Source organism: Podarcis filfolensis (genome assembly GCF_964270895.1).
Source record: "Podarcis filfolensis genome assembly, chromosome: 1".
Lineage (NCBI taxonomy): Eukaryota > Metazoa > Chordata > Lepidosauria > Squamata > Lacertidae > Podarcis > Podarcis filfolensis.
The window spans coordinates 109,059,744-109,080,302 of record NC_139604.1 but is presented as its reverse complement, the minus strand read 5'-3'; the positions used below and the strand labels follow the sequence as shown (position 1 = coordinate 109,080,302).

Genomic DNA, 20,559 nt, shown 5'->3' with positions numbered 1-20,559 from the left:
AGAAAGAAAAGTCATGAAGTGGTCTGCCAAGACCGTCAGCAATTTTCAAGGGGTCCGTGGGGTGGGGTGGGGTGGAGTTTGCAAACCACTGTCCTAGTACCTTTACAGAATGGTCTGCAATATGCAGAGGGTTCTTTGGCATGTCAGACTAACCTGATCTCATTTTTTGACAGAATTACAAGCCTGGTAGATGAAGGGAACGCAGTGGATGTAGCCTACCTTGATTTCAGCAAGGCATTTGACAAGGTGCCCCATGATATTCTTGTAAAGAAACTGGTAAAATGTGGTCTTGACTATGCTACCACTCAGTGGATTTGTAACTGGCTGACTGACCGAACCCAAAGGGTGCTCATCAATGGTTCCTCTTCATCCTGGAGAAGAGTGACTAGTGGGGTGCCACAGGGTTCTGTCTTGGGCCCGGTCTTATTCAACATCTTTATCAACGACTTGGATGATGGACTCAAGGGCATCCTGATCAAATTTGCAGATGACACCAAACTGGGAGGGGTGGCTAACACCCCAGAGGACAGGACCACACTTCAAAACGACCTTGACAGATTAGAGAACTGGGCCAAAACAAACAAGATGAATTTTAACAGGGAGAAATGTAAAGTATTGCACTTGGGCAAAAAAAATGAGAGGCACAAATACAAGATGGGTGACACCTGGCTTGAGAGCAGTACATGTGAAAAGGATCTAGGAGCCTTGGTTGACCACAAACTTGACATGAGCCAACAGTGTGACGCGGCAGCTAAAAAAGCCAATGCAATTCTGGGCTGCATCAATAGGAGTATAGCATCTAGATCAAGGGAAGTAATAGTGCCACTGTATTCTGCTCTGGTCAGACCTCACCTGGAGTACTGTGTCCAATTCTGGGCACCACAGTTCAAGAAGGACACTGACAAACTGGAACGTGTCCAGAGGAGGGCAACCAAAATGGTCAAAGGCCTGGAAACGATGCCTTATGAGGAACGGCTAAGGGAGCTGGGCATGTTTAGCCTGGAGAAGAGGAGGTTAAGGGGTGATATGATAGCCATGTTCAAATATATAAAAGGATGTCACATAGAGGAGGGAGAAAGGTTGTTTTCTGCTGCTCCAGAGAAGCGGACACGGAGCAATGGTTCCAAACTACAAGAAAGAAGATTCCACCTAAACATTAGGAAGAACTTCCTGACAGTAAGAGCTTTTTGACAGTGGAATTTGCTGCCAAGGAGTGTGGTGGAGTCTCCTTCTTTGGAGGTCTTTAAGCAGAGGCTTGACAACCATATGTCAGGAGTGCTCTGATGGTGTTTCCTGCTTGGCAGGGGGTTGGACTCGATGGCCCTTGTGGTCTCTTCCAACTCTATGATTCTATGATTCTATGTGTGTGTTCCCTGACAGTAAAATAAAAATGGATGTGGAAAGAGTGGTGATATAAAAGGATTTAAAATCTACTGTTCCATAGAACAAGGACATATCATTTGGCAGGACATAATTTTTCACATTGGGTATATGTGTGCCTTCTGCTCTTCTTGTGTGTGTGTGTGTGTGTGTGTGTGTGTGTGTGCGTGTGTGCTTACTGGTCTTGTGGGACAGTGGGGACGTCTGTTTTCAAAGTTGGCTGTAAAGCTTGCTGCCATCGTTTCATGGGTGAGAACATAGGGCAGTTCAAATCCATTATTTCATTGGCAGTAGCAAGGACGTGTCTCTTGAACAGGCACATCTGTGGGGAGCTGGAAAATGGTTGCTGTTGCTCTGCTTGCATTTGAAGGCTTTTGATTCTGGAGTAACGACTCCCTCGTGAAATTACCAAACTACAGTCCAACAGAATTTTTATTTCTGTCTCCTGTGGTTTGAATTGAGGTTAAAGGGGTTTTTTTTTGTACTACATATATTAATTAGCTTACCAGTGTTGGCATGTCGTCGTCAAATTAAATTTCTGTCTTCTCTTCCTCCCAAAGGAGCCCAGGGGCCCAAAAGTTAAAACAATACATTTTGTATAATTTACCAACACTGTCTTGTCAATTGTCAGTATTTTTAGGATATTAAGACCGTTGTATTGTGTTTGTGTATTGTTTTTGGTGATTGCTGCATTTTGTACTTTGTACCTTCTTTGTGAGGCATCTTCTCCCAAAAAGTGGGATACAAATTTATTAACTGATAATTAGTCACTGTACCTGTTTTGTTTTACAAAATTATCACCGTCTGCTCCTCTCTCTCTCTCTCTCTCTCTCTCTCTCTCTCTCTCTCCCTCTCTCTCTGCAATTCGTGTCCTTGTAACTTCATTCCTCTCTCTGTCCCACCCCCCAACACATACTCTATATGTGATTCTATATGCTTGCCAACGTAGTATGACACTTTGTTCTTCTCATGATAATTGAACTCTAGTCTGCAAAAACTTAATCTGGGAATGGGGAACCTGTGACCTTCCCAGATGTTCCTGAACTCCAACTCCCTTCAGCCTAACCTGGCGTGAGCAATGGTCAGGGTTGGTATAAGGTTGTAGTCCAGCAACATCTTGAAGGCATAGATTCCCCCAGAATCTAATCCAGAATGCGTCAGCTAGACTGGTGACTGGGGGCGGCCGCCGAGACCATATAACACCGGTCTTGAAAGACCTACATTGGCTCCCAGTACGTTTCCGAACACAATTCAAAGTGTTGGTGCTGACCTTTAAAGCCCTAAACGGCCTCGGTCCAGTATACCTGAAGGAGCGTCTCCACCCCCATCATTCTGCCCAGACGCTGAGGTCCAGCGCCGAGGGCCTTCTGGCGGTTCCCTCATTGCGAGAAGCAAAGCTACAGGGAACCAGGCAGAGGGCCTTCTCGGTAGTGGCGCCTGCCCTGTGGAACGCCCTTCCAGCAGATGTCAAAGCGATAAACAACTACCTGACATTCAGAAGACATCTTAAGGCAGCCCTGTTCAGGGAAGTTTTTAACGTGTGATATTTTACTGTATTTTTTGTTTCTATGGAAGCCGCCCAGAGTGGCTGGGGAGGCCCAGCCAGATGGGCGGGGTATAAATAAATTATTATTATTATTATTATTATTATTATTATTATTATTATTATTATTATTATTATTATTATTATTATTCCCCCACCTCTGGCTTGCGCCATAAAAAAATTGCTAGTACCTCAAGTCTTGCTGCCACAGGCAAACATGGCTGCCCCTCTGGAAATTGTTAAATGTGCATGTATGTCTCTGTTCCCCAAGAAAAAAAATGTGTTAATATATTGTGATGATTTCTAGGTTTTAACCTCCGACTTGGAAAAGAGGGAGACCCAGCAGCAAAGGATGCTGAGCCAGCTGAAGGAGATACAGAGCAGCTACAAGATCTGTGAAAATGAGTGCAGAGCTGCAGAACTCCAAGTTAGTGAGCTGGCTCAGCAACTGGAAGAGTCGACTAAGGAGGCAGAGAGGTACCTAGCTGAATTCAGACAATCTGAAGTACTCAGGCTAGAGAATGAGAAGAAGAGGGAGGAGTTAAAACTGAAAGCTCAGGAAACTATTAGACATTGGAAGCTAAAGTGTAAGAAACTGGAACATGAAAGAGAGAAGCAGACTCAACTTCACAACCAGCTGATGGAGAAGAACAATCTGGTATGGGATTTTTTTCCTTTCAGTTATTTCATTTTTTCTTGAAGCCAACCGTTCTGGGAACTACTTTCCCCCAGTGAATTTTAAGACTCTTGAAAATAAGTAGGTATAATATATCACACTGTAAGAAAAAACATATTCTGTTAGTGGTGGGCTTTATGGAGGAGGAGGGAGAAGAGATGACGTTCAGTAGGCAGATATATGTAGCTTGTAATTAATACAATGGACCTTTTGATCTGATCCATCTTACTGGAACATCTTCACAAGTGAGATGGAAATAGTGTCATCCTGTTGTGGTTGGCATGACATCAACATTTTTAATAGAAAATTTGGTGCCTGATCAAATTTTTGATCTGTGTAATGTAAGCTTACAAATGATCAAATCTGGCTTTGATATGGTGACTTCTAGAAATGTAAGGCATAACAGAAATTCTAGAAATGTAAGGCAAAAAATCACCACCTGATTTTTTAGAAGAAATTTGCCCAGTTTTAGTCGTCCAAATAAATGTATTCAGTCTTTGGTCTTGGTTGCTTTAAAGCAGGGGAGGGAGGATGTTACCAGCCTTTGGGCTACATTTCATTGTGGACAGATTTTGAGGACTTGCGTCCCAGTGTTAAGTGGCACCAGAGGCAACAGTAGGCATGCCCAGAGGGACATGACCAAAGTATGTGGAGAAACAGATGTGACTTTTCCCTTTTGTACAGCAGGCTATATTCCAGCCATGTAAAAGTCAGAGGTTTCTACAACCCACCATCCAGGTTACTACAATTCAGGATATATTCCAGCCAGGCAAAAGCAACCAAAGAGGGTGTGGAGTAGAGCTGGTAAGAGGTGCAGTCTTTGGAGGAATGCATTCGCTCCCTGGGTCTGAAGATCCTCCCCCCTGCTCTACGACCATGCATGGCAGATAGCCAGCATGCTGCTGCAAGGTGTGGACAGATATGTGTACAGTACTCAAACCATTCACACTCTCTGCTCATGTAACTTGGAAACCAACTTGGTCCCTAGTCGCAGGTATATGGATGTTTGGAGATGTGTATACTCAGTTGTATCTCTGCTACACTTTGGTCCCTTCCAGAATCCAGCAGGGCTCTTCTTAAAGGTCTAATAATACCATGTTTTCAACAGTGGCAAGCCCAATGCTTCCAGGAATCCCGCAAGCCCCTTTGTGTATTTGCTTCAGGAAATGGTGATGTATGCACTGCAAGCATTTTGCCAGATAAAGTGTGGAACTTTGCTAATAGAAGTTATTTGAACTGACAGATAAGGGTTTGCTCACTCATCTGACTAATAAGGTTTTAGAGAATAAGTTGACAGTTCTCAAAGGCTTTGATTTGCTTCTTCAAAACAGTAAGAGCAAGCTTTCACAGTGGCAAAACAGCATTTCCAGGTCTTTTTCTCCTTCTCAGAACAGTGAATTCAAATGTTATAACTGGGATTGTTTGGGAATCCCCTTTTCTTGTTTCACTGTGTTTGATTAACAGTCCAAGGTGGCTGTGCTTACAGGCTAAGAGCTCTGCGATAATACTTTTCTCTTTTGTACAGCAGGCTATATTTTTTTTGAAATTTTTTTAATTTTTTTTTTTGGGGGGGGGGTGGGTAATCTGCTGAAAAGCTAGCATTTAAAATAGCAATGAACATTTCAATTAAATGTTCTTGAATGATGTCCAGAGGCAGTAGTAACGTCCGAAGGCTGAAAGAGGAAGCACAATTTTTGATGCGATAATACACGTGGGAGGAAAATTAGCAGTGTGAAAAATAGTAGATTAGTCCTTCCACCCTCAAGGTAAAAACATAAAAGGAGGATAGTTGCGGCAGATGGCCATTGGGAGACTGGAGATTCTAAGCAATAATTAAACATTTCACTGCAATTTGAAAATAAGCAACCAACATACGAGACACAGTTTTGACAGGGAAAGGCTGTTTTGTGTCCCCAAGAGGCTCAGGCCAAGTGTGACAAGTAGGTGGACTTCATTGCATCTCTGCTTTATAATTACTCAGTCACTTCTTTTGTACCCAGTCAAAGCACATTCCCTTTGCTGGGATTTAAAAGCTGCCTGTCTAAGGTACAGAGAAAGCCTGTAACCTGAAATAACTGAGAGTTCTGAGAGGGAAGGGTCTATCTAGAATAACGACAGTGATTGTAACCACAGTGGGGGGAGTCAGTTGAATTGCAGGAATGTTAAGGATTGGAGAGAAAGGCAGTGGCAGGAAAGAAGGTTGGAGAGACAGAAGTGAGCCTTTGACTTCAACCCAAGTTTAAGCAGCGGCCTGTAATGCAAGGTGTTGTGAAGGAGTGGGTTCAAGGGAGGGATAAAATATTTATGCATTTAAATGTAATATTGCTTTATCTGTTTGTCATAATATTAAAAGTGGTAAACAATAGTTAAAGGAATAAAATCAACTTTAAAAACCATCAGAACAGGTTGTATTTTGTTCTGCTATTACTCTTCCTAATGGATATTATGATCATTTACTGTTCTTTACTTTGGGTGACTTCTGACAGCAAGGCACCACATAACTCTCTCAAAATCAGTAAAGTAAGCAGTAATAAACAAGTAAATACAATTACACAAGCAAAACACCTTTTTTTTAAAAAAAAAGAAACCACACCAGATATGGGTGGTTAAAAATCTGGGCAGTTGCACTGTGTTATATGTATATATTTGCATATGTTTGTATACAAATAGGTTATCTTGAACCATAATATGAATAATGGGGAGTGGATAACTGTACAGCTTTATGTACGGTGCTTATTTTAGGGGTTTATGCCTGCCCTTCAAGTTCCAAGCATGACTTGTAAATGATATCATATAAAAGGGGAGCCATACCCCTCTTTTCATTACCAGCATACCTCTTGGATTCCATACCACTTTATAGTGTTTCTTCTCCTTTTCATAGTTTGGTTGTGACATGCTTCCATTAGTAAAGAGGTTTTCAGACAGTGGCAAAATTCAGCTGCTGCTTAAATTTATGGGAAAGGACACTGGTGTTCTTCTCTTTGTTGTGGTGGTCTTCTTTCTCCACAGTGCTGGTCTGGGCCACTTCCCCCCTATGGTATAGGGGTGGGGAGCCTCAGGCTCCAGGGCCAAATGTGGCTCCGTAGGACACTGTTCAGCCCCTGTAACTCTTTCCAGGCCACACCCCCTCTTCCAGGCCACACCCCTCATCAGCTCTATTCTGCCCTATAATGCCATTGATGGAGAAATGTGTGGGTGTGTAGAAACCTCAGACTTGTCCATGGCTGGAATATACTTGTTGTAGAAAGGTAAGAATCCCCTTTGTTACTCTACCTACTTTTACATCTGGCCCTAGTCTCCACTTACATGTGGCCCCTGCAAGGTTGCCTGTGAAGGGAATGCAGCTTTTGGGCTGATAAAAAATTGTGTCCCTCATGCTGTAGTAGAAGTCCACGTGTCTCTTGATACTTTTTTCCAGTTCTCTACTGCTCTTTTGAATTGCAGGTCCATAAGGAAAGGGATGACTTAAAAAGTCAGCTGCTTTCAGCTATGCATCAGGTGGAAAACCTTCAGAAGGAGCTGAGTGATGTTCTTGAGAAGAGGGCCAAGCAAGAAGAGGAACTTCACTGCAAAGAAGTGAAGCTCAGAGAAACCAGATCGGTTCAGATGGCTCTTGAACAAGAAATCAGGGATGTCAGAGAAACTGCAGAGAGACTAGAGGGTGAGCTGCGACAGCAGGGCCTAACGCTGAACCAGCTAAGAACTGAAAAGCAGCATTTAGAGGAAGAGCTTGCCACCATTAACACGATCCATGAAAAGGACCAGGGAAAACTGTTGGAGATGCAGGCTGTTATAAAAAACCTGAGTGCAATTCGGGCTGAACTGACCAGCCGCATGGCAGACGACGAGAAATCCAAGAAGGAGATGCGCAAGACCCTGATGGATCTCAAGAAACAGCAGGAGTCTAGCCAGGAAGAAATGGCTACAGTCAGTCAGCAGCTGAAGTTGGAGCGAGATGTCCACCAGCAGGAGCTAGCAGAGCTTCAGTCAGAGTTGCAGCGGGTGAAAACCAAACATGACCAACGTGTCCAAGAGATTATGAAGCTGTTCAGCCAAGAAAAGGAAGAAGCAGCTGGTCACATTGAAAAATTCAAGGTACCTGTAGGCTAGTCAGCTTTGCATATCTCTCCCCACCTTTTGGATAATGTACCTGGGTTTGTGTGGAGGGTAGTGGAAGTGTGAACTGTCCAATTTAAAATTGGCCATTTGCTCCTTGAACATATTCTGCATTCTTGTGAAATATGTAGTCTTGAGCTTTAAAATAAAACAAAAAAGGGGGGGGGGGGGAGAAAAGAGAGATAACCCATTCCAAATAGATGTGGTATGTTGGCCAGTATCAAAGGTTGACTTTGTTTATCCCTGGCCTTCAATGGTCTTCCTACATGCACATCTTCCTTCCTACAAGGTTTTTGTGCTCAAGGGATATAAGAGTTCCTATTTGCATCATTTATTATGCATTTTTAACTACTTTGCATCATTTGTTCTGGTTTGGCTAATCATAGAAAGAGACCAAGATCATTAAAGCCCTGCCCTTGACTTCTGGAAATTTTATCCAGCCACCCCTATTGTTTTTTATATTTCACTAGGTACTGTCTCCCCTTCCTAGAAGCTTGTTTTTTAAAAAATAAAAACAACAACCCACCAACCCCAAAAACACAGATTGAAGCTGATATTCACAGCCAAACCACATTCAATACCACATTCTCTTCTCTTGCAAAACTGTGGAATACAGACGTAGAATAGACCAGAACATACCAGTTGCAGAACAATTTAATTTTTCCAGTAGTGGTTATACTACTGGGCATAGAATGACAAACTTAAGTGACAGCCCATCCCAAATATATCTTCTACACCACCATAGCTACTTTTTCCATTTTCAATAACAACCAAAGTTATAATAGTCTCTTCAGCCTGCATCTCCTTGTTCTCTGATACTTGCTTTGTTAGTTTTCTCCATTTCACTAAAATATTTCTTCTCTGTAAAATAATATTGAGTGCACTTGTTAATGGCCAGAGGATGTTGACACCATACGTGCCGCCACATGAAACACTTTCTCTTACAGGCATTTACTTGACGTCCTTAAGACTCTGGTGCATGTAATAAAATGGTAGATTGGGTGCATAAATAAGTGAATGTGGCACTTGCTTACTCAGCGACCAGTGTGATTTTTAGGGGAACCGGAAGGGAGGTTATACATCATGGGGGAGGATAAAGACAATTCCCCTTTTCCACTGTATGGACTCCTGGATCTACCCTCTCTCTTACTTTGTAATGTAACCAAAGATCACAGTTACCTGGTTCAGGATACAGATTTGCCTTGGTGATGATGCTGGGATGCACTGAATGAATTGAATGCTGTTTCTCCTAGAGGTCCTCCTAACCACTCGAAATGCAAAATGAGGTTCTGCGTCTGCAGAATGTGCTTTAGTTTATGTCCACCTTTTGTCCAACTCCTGGATTCTAATCACAGCTCCAGGTAACCACCCACAAAGAGTGATTGTTTTAAGGTTCCAGAGAATCATGGACAAGCCCAGAGAAGCTGAAGGACATTGTTGCTTTTTCTTTGGCAGTCTAGTCCTTTGGTCCCAGAGCTATTCATGCCGGGTGCACCCTGTCCACATGGTTCCCCTGCTCCCACCCGGTATAATGCATGATCTCTTGATTTGTTTAAAGCTTTACAGGAAAAGGTAACCATGAGGAGGGGGCAGCGCATGAGTCTGGGGTTTGTGGCAACTGTTTTCTGCTCATGCTTTTAGCGCCGAACTGTAGTTTAGCATTTTGCCCAGACCTGGCCAATAGCTTGTGTGATCTCATTCTAGACATTTTTTTAAAGCAATGGCTGAGAGTGGGCATGGAGTAGGTGGCAAATACAAAGTGACATTTTTGTGCAACACAAGAACTATACTGAGGAGCAGCATGTGGTCAAATCTGTTAATGCCGTGCAAAACAATCTGGATCGCTTGCAGAGACTGGGAAGGATATATCTATTGCTAGAAGTCTCTGTTATGTAGTTTGATCCTGTAAGTTGATATTTTAGAGAACAGCATGAACAGAATTAAAACACCAGTTGTCCTGGATTATGTAAACTAACTATTGGATTAATAAATATGTGATTACTAATAGAAAACGTAATTGCCTGCCATTTTATTTATCAATAATAGAATATTAGGTTATTCCAACCCTGTTTTCCAACCTGCTAGTAAGCAAGAACTTTATTTCTTATTTACCTCTTGTTTCCGTCTGACATTTCTGCATAGCTCCATCCCTTCTCCTTCATGAGAATGGACATCCTTTGGGGTCTTATCTGCTTTCTTGTCAGTCGTATGTTAGTGTACAGAGTTACTATCAGGTTACTGTAAAGAAAAACTCTTTGGGGCTAATGTGGCAGGGGAAAATGTTGGAGAGACATGGACAGCCATATTTTCAGCAGAAGGAGAAAGACAGAAGTGTCAAAGACAGAACTTAACAGATAGAACAGTCAATACACACGTATATTATATAGCAATAAAGCTACCTGATGATAAACAGTTATGGTGCCATTTGATATGTGATGTGGATTTCAAGTAAGAGGCTTCCTTCAGATAAATCTGTATGAAACCCTCCCTCATTAAAATTGTTTCATAAAAGTTTGGCCAAGAAGTTGGGAACTTAAATAAGCATGGTCAACTTTGTTCTTTGTTTTGCTTATTCCCAACAGGCAGAGCTTGTAGAAGAAAGAAATTTGGTAAAAGCTCATCGCCGACAGGTAGAAAAGATGAAAATTGAGTGTGATAAGCTGGTGGAGGAGCTAAGCCAGAAGGAAGAAGAAAATTCAAAATTTAGGCGAAAATACCAGCTGATGAAACAAGAACTGGATGAAAAGGTAGAGTTCAGCTTCTTTAGGCTAGGCTAGGACCCACCTTTTAGCACCCAGTTCTCTGCTTTTTTGCTATATATGTCATCTCTCTCATTTTCCATCTTTTCCTTCTCTCTGTCTCTCTATGCCTGATTGTTCTGATTTAGTATTTCTTTTCCCATCTTTATTTTATTTTATTTAAAAAAAATTGTGTAAAAATGATGTGCAACAAAATGGTGGCTGTGCCCCTGGCATGATACAGTTTTGGGTCCTGATATGTTAGATGATGTCAATTTGCTGATGAGGAAAACAGCAAATATATATATAAGTAATTTTATGCATATTTTATGCATATATATAAGTAATTTTATGCATAAGTAATTTTAGCATGCCATGCAGACATTTCTCAAACATCTAGCAGCCCATGCACTTTGAGAAACAGTCTGGAGGAACCAGATTATATGATTTCATTGGCAAAGCTAAGCAGGTTAAGAGGGCCCCTGAATTTAAACTAGTCCAAGTGTCGGTACTAAGATCAATTCCCTTATAACCAATTGCTATTTGCAGGTTAGCCCTTATCATCCAGATGATGACATGCTGCATGTCACAGGCAAGGAATTTAAGCTACAAATGCAAACCTCGCCAAAGCAACTTGGAAAGCAAGAATAAATAAATGAAATCTACTCCTACCGCTTTAGAACCCAATCTAGAACACAGATGATCTGCTGTAGAACTGGAGATGCCTCAGTAATGAACTGGATGAGATCCATTAAACTGAAGCTCAATCTGGATAATACTGAGGCACTGTCAGTAGGCGATTCTCTAGACTGGATGGATGGGAGGTTGCCTGCTCTGGATGGGGTTTCACTGCCTCTTAAGGAGCTAGTACATAACTTGGGGGTGTTTATGGATTTGTTGCTGTTGCTTAAAGCTCAGGTGCCCCTGGTAGCGCAGATTGCCTTCCACCATCTTTGGCTGGTGGCCCAACTCTGCCACTATTTGGATATGTGAATGATCAAATTTAATAAATGTATATTGTTTTCTGTCCCATCACCTCACCCCACCCTGAATGTGTATGTTAGAATTTTGTTGGGAACTCTGGAGTATTTTAATATTTTCTCCTTTAATGAATTAATTTTGGGCACAGATTGTTTGTGAACTTCTGTCATTCTTGGTGGTGATCATGCTGATTTGTGGTGTCACATACAGTAATGACACTTTTGGGAGCATGCAATAGCAACACTCCCCCCCTTAAAATTATTTATACTTTTCTGATTTATACATTTCACTGATTTTACAATCATTTTGACATTTCAAAACTTGATTTCCTTCCCCCACTTTCTGTGGTTCCTTAAATTTATTTTTAATATCTTCTGCATATCCAAATTAACTTAATTTGTTCATTTATTCATCTTCTTTAAATATGCATTCTTACAAAACTGCAGGTTATTACAATAGTCCTGCCAATGTTTTTCTCTGTTTACAATTGATCTGTAAATATTCAATAAACCATTTCCATTCTTTTATAAAAAGTTTGTGATCTTGATTTCTTATTCACCATTTCTGCATATTCCACAAGTTTTTGTATCCATTCTTCCTTTGCTGAGACTTCTTCTTTCCATTTTTGGGCAAGTAACATTCTTACTGCTGCAGTCGCATACATGAATAAATTTCTATACATTTTAGGTAGTTCTATCCCTATAGTTCCCAAGAGAATAGCATCTGGGTTTTTTTACGAATGTTATTTTAAACATCCTTTTCATTTCATTATATATCATTTCCCAGTAAGCCTTAACCTTACAAGAAGACCAGCGCATATGATAAAAAATACCTTCTTTCTCTTTGCATTTCCAACACTTATTTGATTGAGATTTATACATTTTTGATAGTTTACTCAGTGCTAGATACCATCAATATATCATTTTCATATCATTTTCTCTTAAACCATAACATGCTGTAAATTTTATATCCATATTCCACAGTCGTTCCCATGCTTCCATGTCTATATAACGACCAATATCTATTGACCAATGTATCATTGAAGATTTTACTTGCTCATCCTTTGTCTCCCATTGCAATAATATTTTATACATTTTAGACAGCACTTTTACATTACATTCCAACAGGTCTCTTTGGGGCAACACTAACACTTTCTGAGCAATTATTTCCCTCTTGCTACAATGATAGCTTCAACCTCATTTGGATGTGGGGGGATAACTGGAGTTCCCCAAGTTAACCTTGAAGTGAACAAAACCTTTGCAATCCCAATTGAATCTGATCCCATGGAGGGGGAGCATATCTAAAGTTTTGCAGGAAGTACTGGAGTGATCAGAACGCCTTGAACTCTGCACACCAAACAAGCATTTAAAGAAGTCTTTCTGGCTTGCCTTTCTTTGACTTCTCTGTGCATATCAACCTTTTTCTCTAAAAGACTTCAGTTTGCTCCCTATTAAATCTGTTGTGCACTAAAAGCTTTGCCACCTTCTCTGCTGTTCATTTGTTTAGTCACCAGTTTTTCGCCTGTTCTTTGTTTTCTTCCAAGCATGTTATTCCTTGTTTTTTTGGTGTTTTCCAAGAAAGCTGTGCATTGCAGAAGATGTGCTTTGTCTGCTTGTAACACCAAACCTCTTTACTCTGCACCAGCACATTCTACTTTAAAACTTCTGGTAATGCTTTTGAACATGATTCCTTATTAAACATTCTGCAGGAGGTGGCAGGAATAGGCGACAGAATTTAACGGGCTCCAAGTATATTAGCAGGACGTGACAAATGAATAATGTGATGTTCCAGTTGAAAGCTTTGAACAAAAACATTCTGCCCTCTTTTAATAAAATGTAGGTTCATCCTGTAATTTGAAAGACTCAGAGATAGCACCCCAATAGAAGATGCTTATGGTTTTCTGTGTTCTCCAGGCCATTATACAACCAAAAGGTTGCTTAAAGCTTTGGCTTGGAAATAAAGTTGTGCCGGTGCATACCAACCATTTCCGTTCCCAAAGACTGACACGGCCAAGCTGTGTTTGGATTTGCACTTTCTGATGACAGGCATTCTGATGACTCTTCTTGCTGCATGGACATAATTAAAGAGAGAACATGAGAGCACAGATTCCATTTTTACCAAATCAAAATATTTATTTGGGTAAAAAACAAAAAGGGAAAAGAGAGAGAGCAAGAGATGATTGGATCCTTACGGTTGTATTCTTTGGATCTGATCTGAGCAGCTGCTCAGGACTAGCTCTTTTATAATGTCAAAGAAAAATCTATTAAATGAGAAAATGTCAAACGAGTGTTCACATTCTGTTTTTCATTTTGTTTGAGAGCTGTTTAACTTTACTTATTAAATGTTGTAGGGGAAAAAGTCCCTCACAAGCAATTGGGAGAAACTGAACCATTGACCCCATCCAAAATATGCAAGCGAAAGCCTTTGGGGTTTCTCCCCACATGCATAACAGGGCTGTACTTTTCTAAAACAAACAAGTCAGTCTATAAGAGCAATTGGCAAATACGATTATATGACGTACATGAAATCCCTTTGAGGTCTTCTCTTTTTCCATCCTGCAGCAACATCCGCTTCCATTATAACATTGGGCAGATTTTAGTGTTACATCAGTGTCTAAAATGCAGGAGACGATCAATTGTCACAATCCCCATTGCATCCAGTGAATATTAAAAGTGACCATCATGATGATGATCCATCGTCAATGATTTTATTTCTGTATTTGTGTGTGGAATTGAGCTATTCTCCTGTTTGGGAGAACCCAAAGGCATTGGGTTGGTCAGTATGGAAAACATGGACTGACTAGGCCTTCATTCGAATCCAGCAGGGCTCTTCTTATGCTACAATGATAAGTAATCACTTATTGTCTACTATCACTGAAGTTTTGGCTTTTACTGGGACTTCTATTGGATCACAGAAAACGTTGTAGGTTCTTTGGTGCTATTATTCTTTCTGCTGAAAAATCAAATTAAAGTAGACTTTGTGTGTGTGTGAGCACACAAAGGCCAGATGAGTTTCAACATGAAGTATTCATTAGTGGCCAAAAATATGACCAGATAATATCTTAGGCTTCAGAAGGAAAAGAATTCTAGAATTGGGAGAAACCTCATCCGTAGACAGGATGTTTGATTCCTTTCAACTTCTCTTTCTAGCTTATATTGTTACCATAAATATTATTTCAAGAACATCAAAAAGCCTTAGTAGGGTATACAGCTGTTGTTGTTGTTGTTGTTTCTTTTACCTTAACTCTATCTTTCAGCAACTTATATTCTATTAAGGAGATGCTTTAATGTTAAGTTTTGTGCTATTCCCCTTCCCCCAGTAACATAGCGACGCATACATGATTCTTCTTCTCCCGCCCCACCTTGTGTGAGGGATCTGATACCAGCTGCTGGGCAGGCCTATTGTTTGGGTCAAAGCACTTTCAAAGTCGGCAACGTGCCCTGGTTGGTGCTGGTATAGACAAACCTTTCTTTCATTTAAATAGCTGAAGATATATGTGGAATCATCTTTTCCCAGACAGTGTGAGCTGCTCTGGTCTATAGTCAAATGGCTTCCCTGATCTAGAGTGCCTAATAACAATTCCTTCAATGCACCTGTTTGTAGACTTTCTTGCTGTACCTGCCAATTACTTCCCTGCTTTCAAAATTGAAGCATTATTGGTGGTGATAGTGCTCTGTTTATTTAAAATGTATGGCCAGAATTGAGGCTTTTTTAATTTAATTACATCGAGTGTGCATTTTGCTGCAGACTTTATACAGCACAGTGCTTCAGTGCTAGGATATTGTCACTGATTTAGGAACTGAATGGACTTTATCTCCTGACCATCCATTGGACTTTAATTTCTCTTGATATGTTCTGTTTGCATGATGTGTTGGTCTATGGAATTACACTTCATGAGAATTGTATGTTGAATTGTGTTTGAAATAGAAATTACATAGTCAAAAACAGCCTGTTACTTTGTGTGTGTTGTTACCAGGGTATTGTCACCTGCACAGGAAACTGTCTTTCCATATTTTAGCTTCACACCATTTACAGTTTTCCTCTTGTAAACTAAAAGTGTCTGGGACGTAAAATATCCCAAGAAATCACTTGATTCCTGTACTTGCTTCCCCATCCCTCACATCCAATATAACCTGTTATTCCCCGCCCAAAAAAAAGTGATCAGGAAAGCAGGTTGAAATAATCATACAAAGTTTTTTTTTTGAAAGAAAGAAAAAAAAAGCGCCTGGGCAACAAAATACCCCAAGAACTCTATTAATCTTTGCCATGGGGTGCTTTGTTGTTGTTGTCCCAGCTAGTGGAAAATACTGGAGTAAAAATGGACCATGGTGTTTTTCACATGAAAAAGTGATCCAAGGAAACAGACTTAAGTGCTCATTTTCAGTCACCATACACATGACTTTGTTTTGGGACACTTACTAACCCAAGATAAGTAGCAATTTGACTTAGGATAGCAAAATGTGTAACCGAAGTGTTGTGCAACTTGATTTGTTTAGATTCATTATTACTGGGGACTTGGGGTGGGGGTGGACCTGCTCTGCAGCAGGCCAGTCTTCTTGGTTCACTGACAGATCCTTTTGCCCTTTTCTACACCCAAAAAAGGTCCCCGGGGTGGATTAGAAAGCACTACCGTCTCTGCTCTCAGGCCTACAATCTAAAAAGGCAATGTAAAAGAGAAAACCATTTAGGAGGGAGTCAGAAATAAGCAAACTCTGGTACTAATTCTTAGTTACAAGTTCTTCTAATGACCAACTAAGGTGGAAAAATTGAAGGAGAGGAGGATTCTTGCTGTTCCAGTGGGTGGCCCCGAATCCCTTGTTTTCTTTCTCTTTGTTTCTCCTTCATTGTTGACCTTGGCTATTAATTGTTTGTGCAAAATGCTTCTTTTCTTCAAGGTTCCCTATCACTGTCCCTGATCATATATTCCTGGTTCTGCGGATATGGCCGCAGGGTGGTGTTGTCCGTGTTCTTAGCTGAGGCTTATATGTTGCTGATAATGTGCTGTGACTGACTGCTGAATTACTTGGAATTGTGTCGTCCTGTGTAACTTTTGAGGGCAGAGCTTTGAGCCAATAATTTGGTTCTCCCCCCCCCCCCTTCGTCGGCAAAATTTATTATGCAGGTGCAGAAAATGCCACTGAAGAGAGACCAAAGGACAGGATTCTGAATGAGCTCCATTCCTTCCCCCATCATGTCCCAAATGGCCCTGATTATTCCCCCTTGCACTGGTGCTGCTGCTGCAGTTCTATATTTCAGGGATAGGGTTGCTTTGTTAATATTTTGCTGACGCTTTAAACTAAGCCGTCGTGTGGTTCGGGCAGTTGTCATCTCAGATGAAAGATGTCAGTTGAGAGCAAACCTCAGCAATGAAGTGTAAAATTAAATCATTTTGCTTTTGGATAAATCTTCAGATGTTAGGCAGGATTTGCTCTCTAGGTTCTGCTTATTTGCTAGATGGAAGAATTTACAAAGAAGACCAACAACTGCGACTCTCCTTGCCAACTCTGAAAGAAATAAAGGCAAACCAAGCTGCTACAATAAAGGCTCCCATCCTGTTCTCCCTGCGTGCTACTGCTTCTGACTGAGGCTGCCTAAGTGATGCTGGCTCTTTTCCAACTCATTTATTCCCTGATGTTGTGTTTTCCACTTTGGCTCAACTTTCCTTAGCACTCAAATGCCAGCTTAACTCTGATCCACTAACATAATAAATACTGTACAGTGGTTGAAGTGGAAAGGTCCTGACCTCCTGGAGGAATACACCCCTCTGCCTTTGTTGTGTATGTATGTTGGTGAGTGTGGGGTCTTTAATTAACTAGGCTGGTGTTTGCCGGTAGCATACTTGGCCTAAAATTATAGGGTTCTAGGAATCTGTTTGGCTGTAGTTGCTCACAAATAATGGATTAAGGCCTTTAGCAGAGAACATGTTGATAGCAGTGAAACCCTTGTTTTCATGTTTTCATCCATTTTCAGCAACCCAGATATTATTATTATTATTATTATTATTATTATTATTATTATTATTATTACTTCTACTGCTAGTCAAAAGGTCAGCAGTTTGAATCCACGCGATGGGGTGAGCTCCTGTTGCTCTGTCCCATCTTCTGTCAACCAGTGAACCAGTGTACCAGTGCAAGTAGATAAATAGGTACCGCTGTGGCGGGAAGGTAAACAGCATTTCTGTGCACTCTGGCACTCATCACTGTCCTCTGTGCGCCAGTAGCAGTTTAGTCATGCTGGTCACATGACCTGGAAAGTTGTCTGTGGACAAAGGCCGGCTCCCTTTGCCTGAAGCGAGATAAGCGCCACACCCCATAGTTGCCTTTGACTGGACTTAACTGCTCAGGGGTCCTTCACCTTTTTACCTTACCTTACTAGTGTAGTGTTTATAATCCGCCCTTTTCGACCAAAGGTCCAAGGGAAGAAATATACAGAGTCAAACAAAAAATTAGACAGTAAGATTAAAACTGCAGGGAGGGAATTAACAAATTCAGTGAGAAATAAATGCAATAGCAGTAATAGAAATACAGATGCCCAATTCACCTTCCTATTCTCTGAAAGCCTGGGCAAAAATGTTGAAATCTGAATCAATGTGTCTAAGTCTCATCCATCTCTCAATGCCTCCAGGTATCTTCTGTTTAGTTTATAGGTCTTAACCTTTAGCCTCTGTTAATGATGGGAGAGATCCCCCAGACTTGAGTTGACTTTCTTCTGCTTAGGCCAAGCTGTTTACTAAACAATTTAGGAAACAGGCTGACTTGATTCAGGCCAGTCTGAACCAGATCAGATCCCATTGGCTCCTTGATCTAGGGATGCAGTAGGGTCTGATCTCAAATTCTAAAATGCGGGGGGGGGGGGGAGTGTCAATAAGTGTTGAAAATCCAATGTAATATATGGGCATAAGGCTTGCTTTTCATTTTGAAATGCCATTTTCTCAGATCCATGCATACAAGGAAAGTTGTACGTATTTTCCAATGGGAATCATCACACAAGTTATTCCTACTTCTGTTTCTACGTGTCTCTGACTTGCAGTCAGGAAAGTTGCAGAAGGAGTTTGGATGCTTGAACTGTTCTTTTGGTATGCAGTTTTAAATGAAATCAATCTGACAGCTCCTTGGGGTTTGACTGTAGTGTGGACAGAGCAACTCTGCTGAACGTTTGACTTTGACTTGCTAATGTGGCAACTTAAAAATTATTCTCCCCTGCACTTTTCTCTCATACCCCTTCTTGGTCAAGTTTTTCACTACCAAATGCAATTCTAGCAAAAGGACACATCCCATCAATTGTAGGCTATTTTGGGCACAGCATGTTCAGTTATTCCTTATGACAAGTGCACAGCATTGATTTCTCTCCACCCTCCCCAGAAGCATAGATGTGCTTGTGCGTTATGGTTTCTCACTGTTTTGGAAGTTCAGATATTAACTGACAGAAGAACTTTTAGTTCATATGATGTTATTTTTTGCTTTAGAATAAAAGGACATTGGGAGAAGATGATCACTTAAGAAGGATAGAAGAAGACAGATTACATCTTCATGATCAACTGAGAAGCCTGCAAAATGAACAGGAATCCATCCTCTCTATGATAGGAAGTGAAATTGATGCAGCTTGTGAAGTCCTCGCAAGGGATTCAGTGGAGAAATTCACAGTAACTATGAGTTTTCAGTTGGCCTTAGATTTTAATCTTGTTAATTACATGGACATAACATTTTATTCATGGCTGCTTGCTAAACTTACTCTTGATGTAGATGTTTTATGAAACAGAAGATTAGGAGTTGCACTTGATAATCTTCTGCCTTAAAAAAAATGCAATTGCTATTTTAGAAATATGTCTCAATAATTCATTTGTATCTAACTTGTTGGCTGATACCATCAGCTTTATTCAGCCTAGCTCATGCAAACAGTAGAGGAGGTAGTAAAATTTAAGACTGCAGGTCAAGGATTGCATGGTTGGATGAAAAAACCCTTTACATATAAAGCTGGTACATCAAAGAAAAGCTTAGGCTGACAAGAATTCTTCCTGACATCTAATTTTCTGTATACAGGAAGCTTAATGTGTAGTTGAGCATTTGCTCATGTGATCTTCCCATCTATACTATAAACCAATACAGCCCTGGAACAGTTTTACTATCTTATCTGCTGTGTGTGTAAGCCGTGCCATTAAGAGAAGTGCATGTTTTAGGTTAGTAGTGGGTCCCTGTGACAAATGGAGCCTATTGCTCCTGACCAGTGTTGCATAACCTCTCTGACAGACTGTGGCTGTTATTATTGCTATTGTTTCTACAAGGTCCCAGGGCATGTTACAGCAATTCAGAACACAAAATGTTTCAAAAGAATAGGGTGGGACGAAATGCACATAGAAAAACATAGTTTGCTGCTCTTACAACAGTCACCTCACTGTTTTCCTTTCTAAATGATATTTGTATATTGAAATAGGATCCAATAGCCCTAGCCCATTCGTGCTGTGAGTGATTTCCTTTTTGTGTCAAGCAGTTTGTGCTCTTAAGAAAGATGATGCTTACCAACGCTAGACACACATAATGTAGCCATGCTGCTTTAGCGGATCATGAAGCGAATGCTAGTCATACTTCAGAGTAGGCTCATTTAAATTAATTGATGTGAAAAATAGGTTCAATAATTTCAGTGGGCTACTTTGAGTGGAACTTAATTGAGTGCAAATCATCAAATTTTATATTTAATGACTATTAAAAAACCAAAATAAGCATGCACACAAGCCAAAAGTATACCAGGTTTTTTATTCTTATTACACATGCACTGGGTACAACCCCCCCCCTTTCTGAAGCATGTCAGGGAAACCTCATAAAAACCTATTTATAGCAGCATGTGATTAACTTTTTCTTAACCCTTTCAGAGGTAGTTTAAAAGCTGCCCTTTCTATTTTATTTTTTTACATAATTTGAAATATTATCCATCAGGGGAACAAAAGTGACAAATCTAATCAACAACAACAAGATGGTATCACCACCATCACAATGACAATAATAAATTGCTACAAAGTCATGCACAAACAATTATATTATTATATATATAAAATAATTAAATTGTTACAAATGGTTAAATTGAGGTTTCTGTTGTTACACTTTTTGTGTAAAATAAATAAATAAGCTCTC

At 40.5% G+C, this 20,559-nt stretch overlaps 1 protein-coding gene across 8 annotated transcripts in view; it reads left to right on the top strand.

The window, feature by feature from the left end:
• The window catches only part of CEP128 (centrosomal protein 128), a 221,780-nt gene that overhangs the window by 60,999 nt on the left and 140,222 nt on the right, over positions 1 to 20,559 (top strand). For 6 of the 8 annotated variants that reach the window (XR_014547550.1, XM_083611522.1, XM_083611523.1 and 3 more), the window contains exons 13-16: positions 3,231 to 3,581; positions 7,044 to 7,694; positions 10,298 to 10,462; positions 18,900 to 19,076. Coding sequence is in view for 7 of the 8 variants with exons in the window: in XM_083611522.1 (XP_083467648.1) it covers positions 3,231 to 3,581; positions 7,044 to 7,694; positions 10,298 to 10,462; positions 18,900 to 19,076 (1,344 nt within the window). In the remaining variant the exon portion in view is untranslated. The remainder of the gene's footprint in view (positions 1 to 3,230; positions 3,582 to 7,043; positions 7,695 to 10,297; positions 10,463 to 18,899; positions 19,077 to 20,559) is intronic. The other 2 variants (XM_083611526.1, XM_083611525.1) reach the window with 1 other exon arrangement.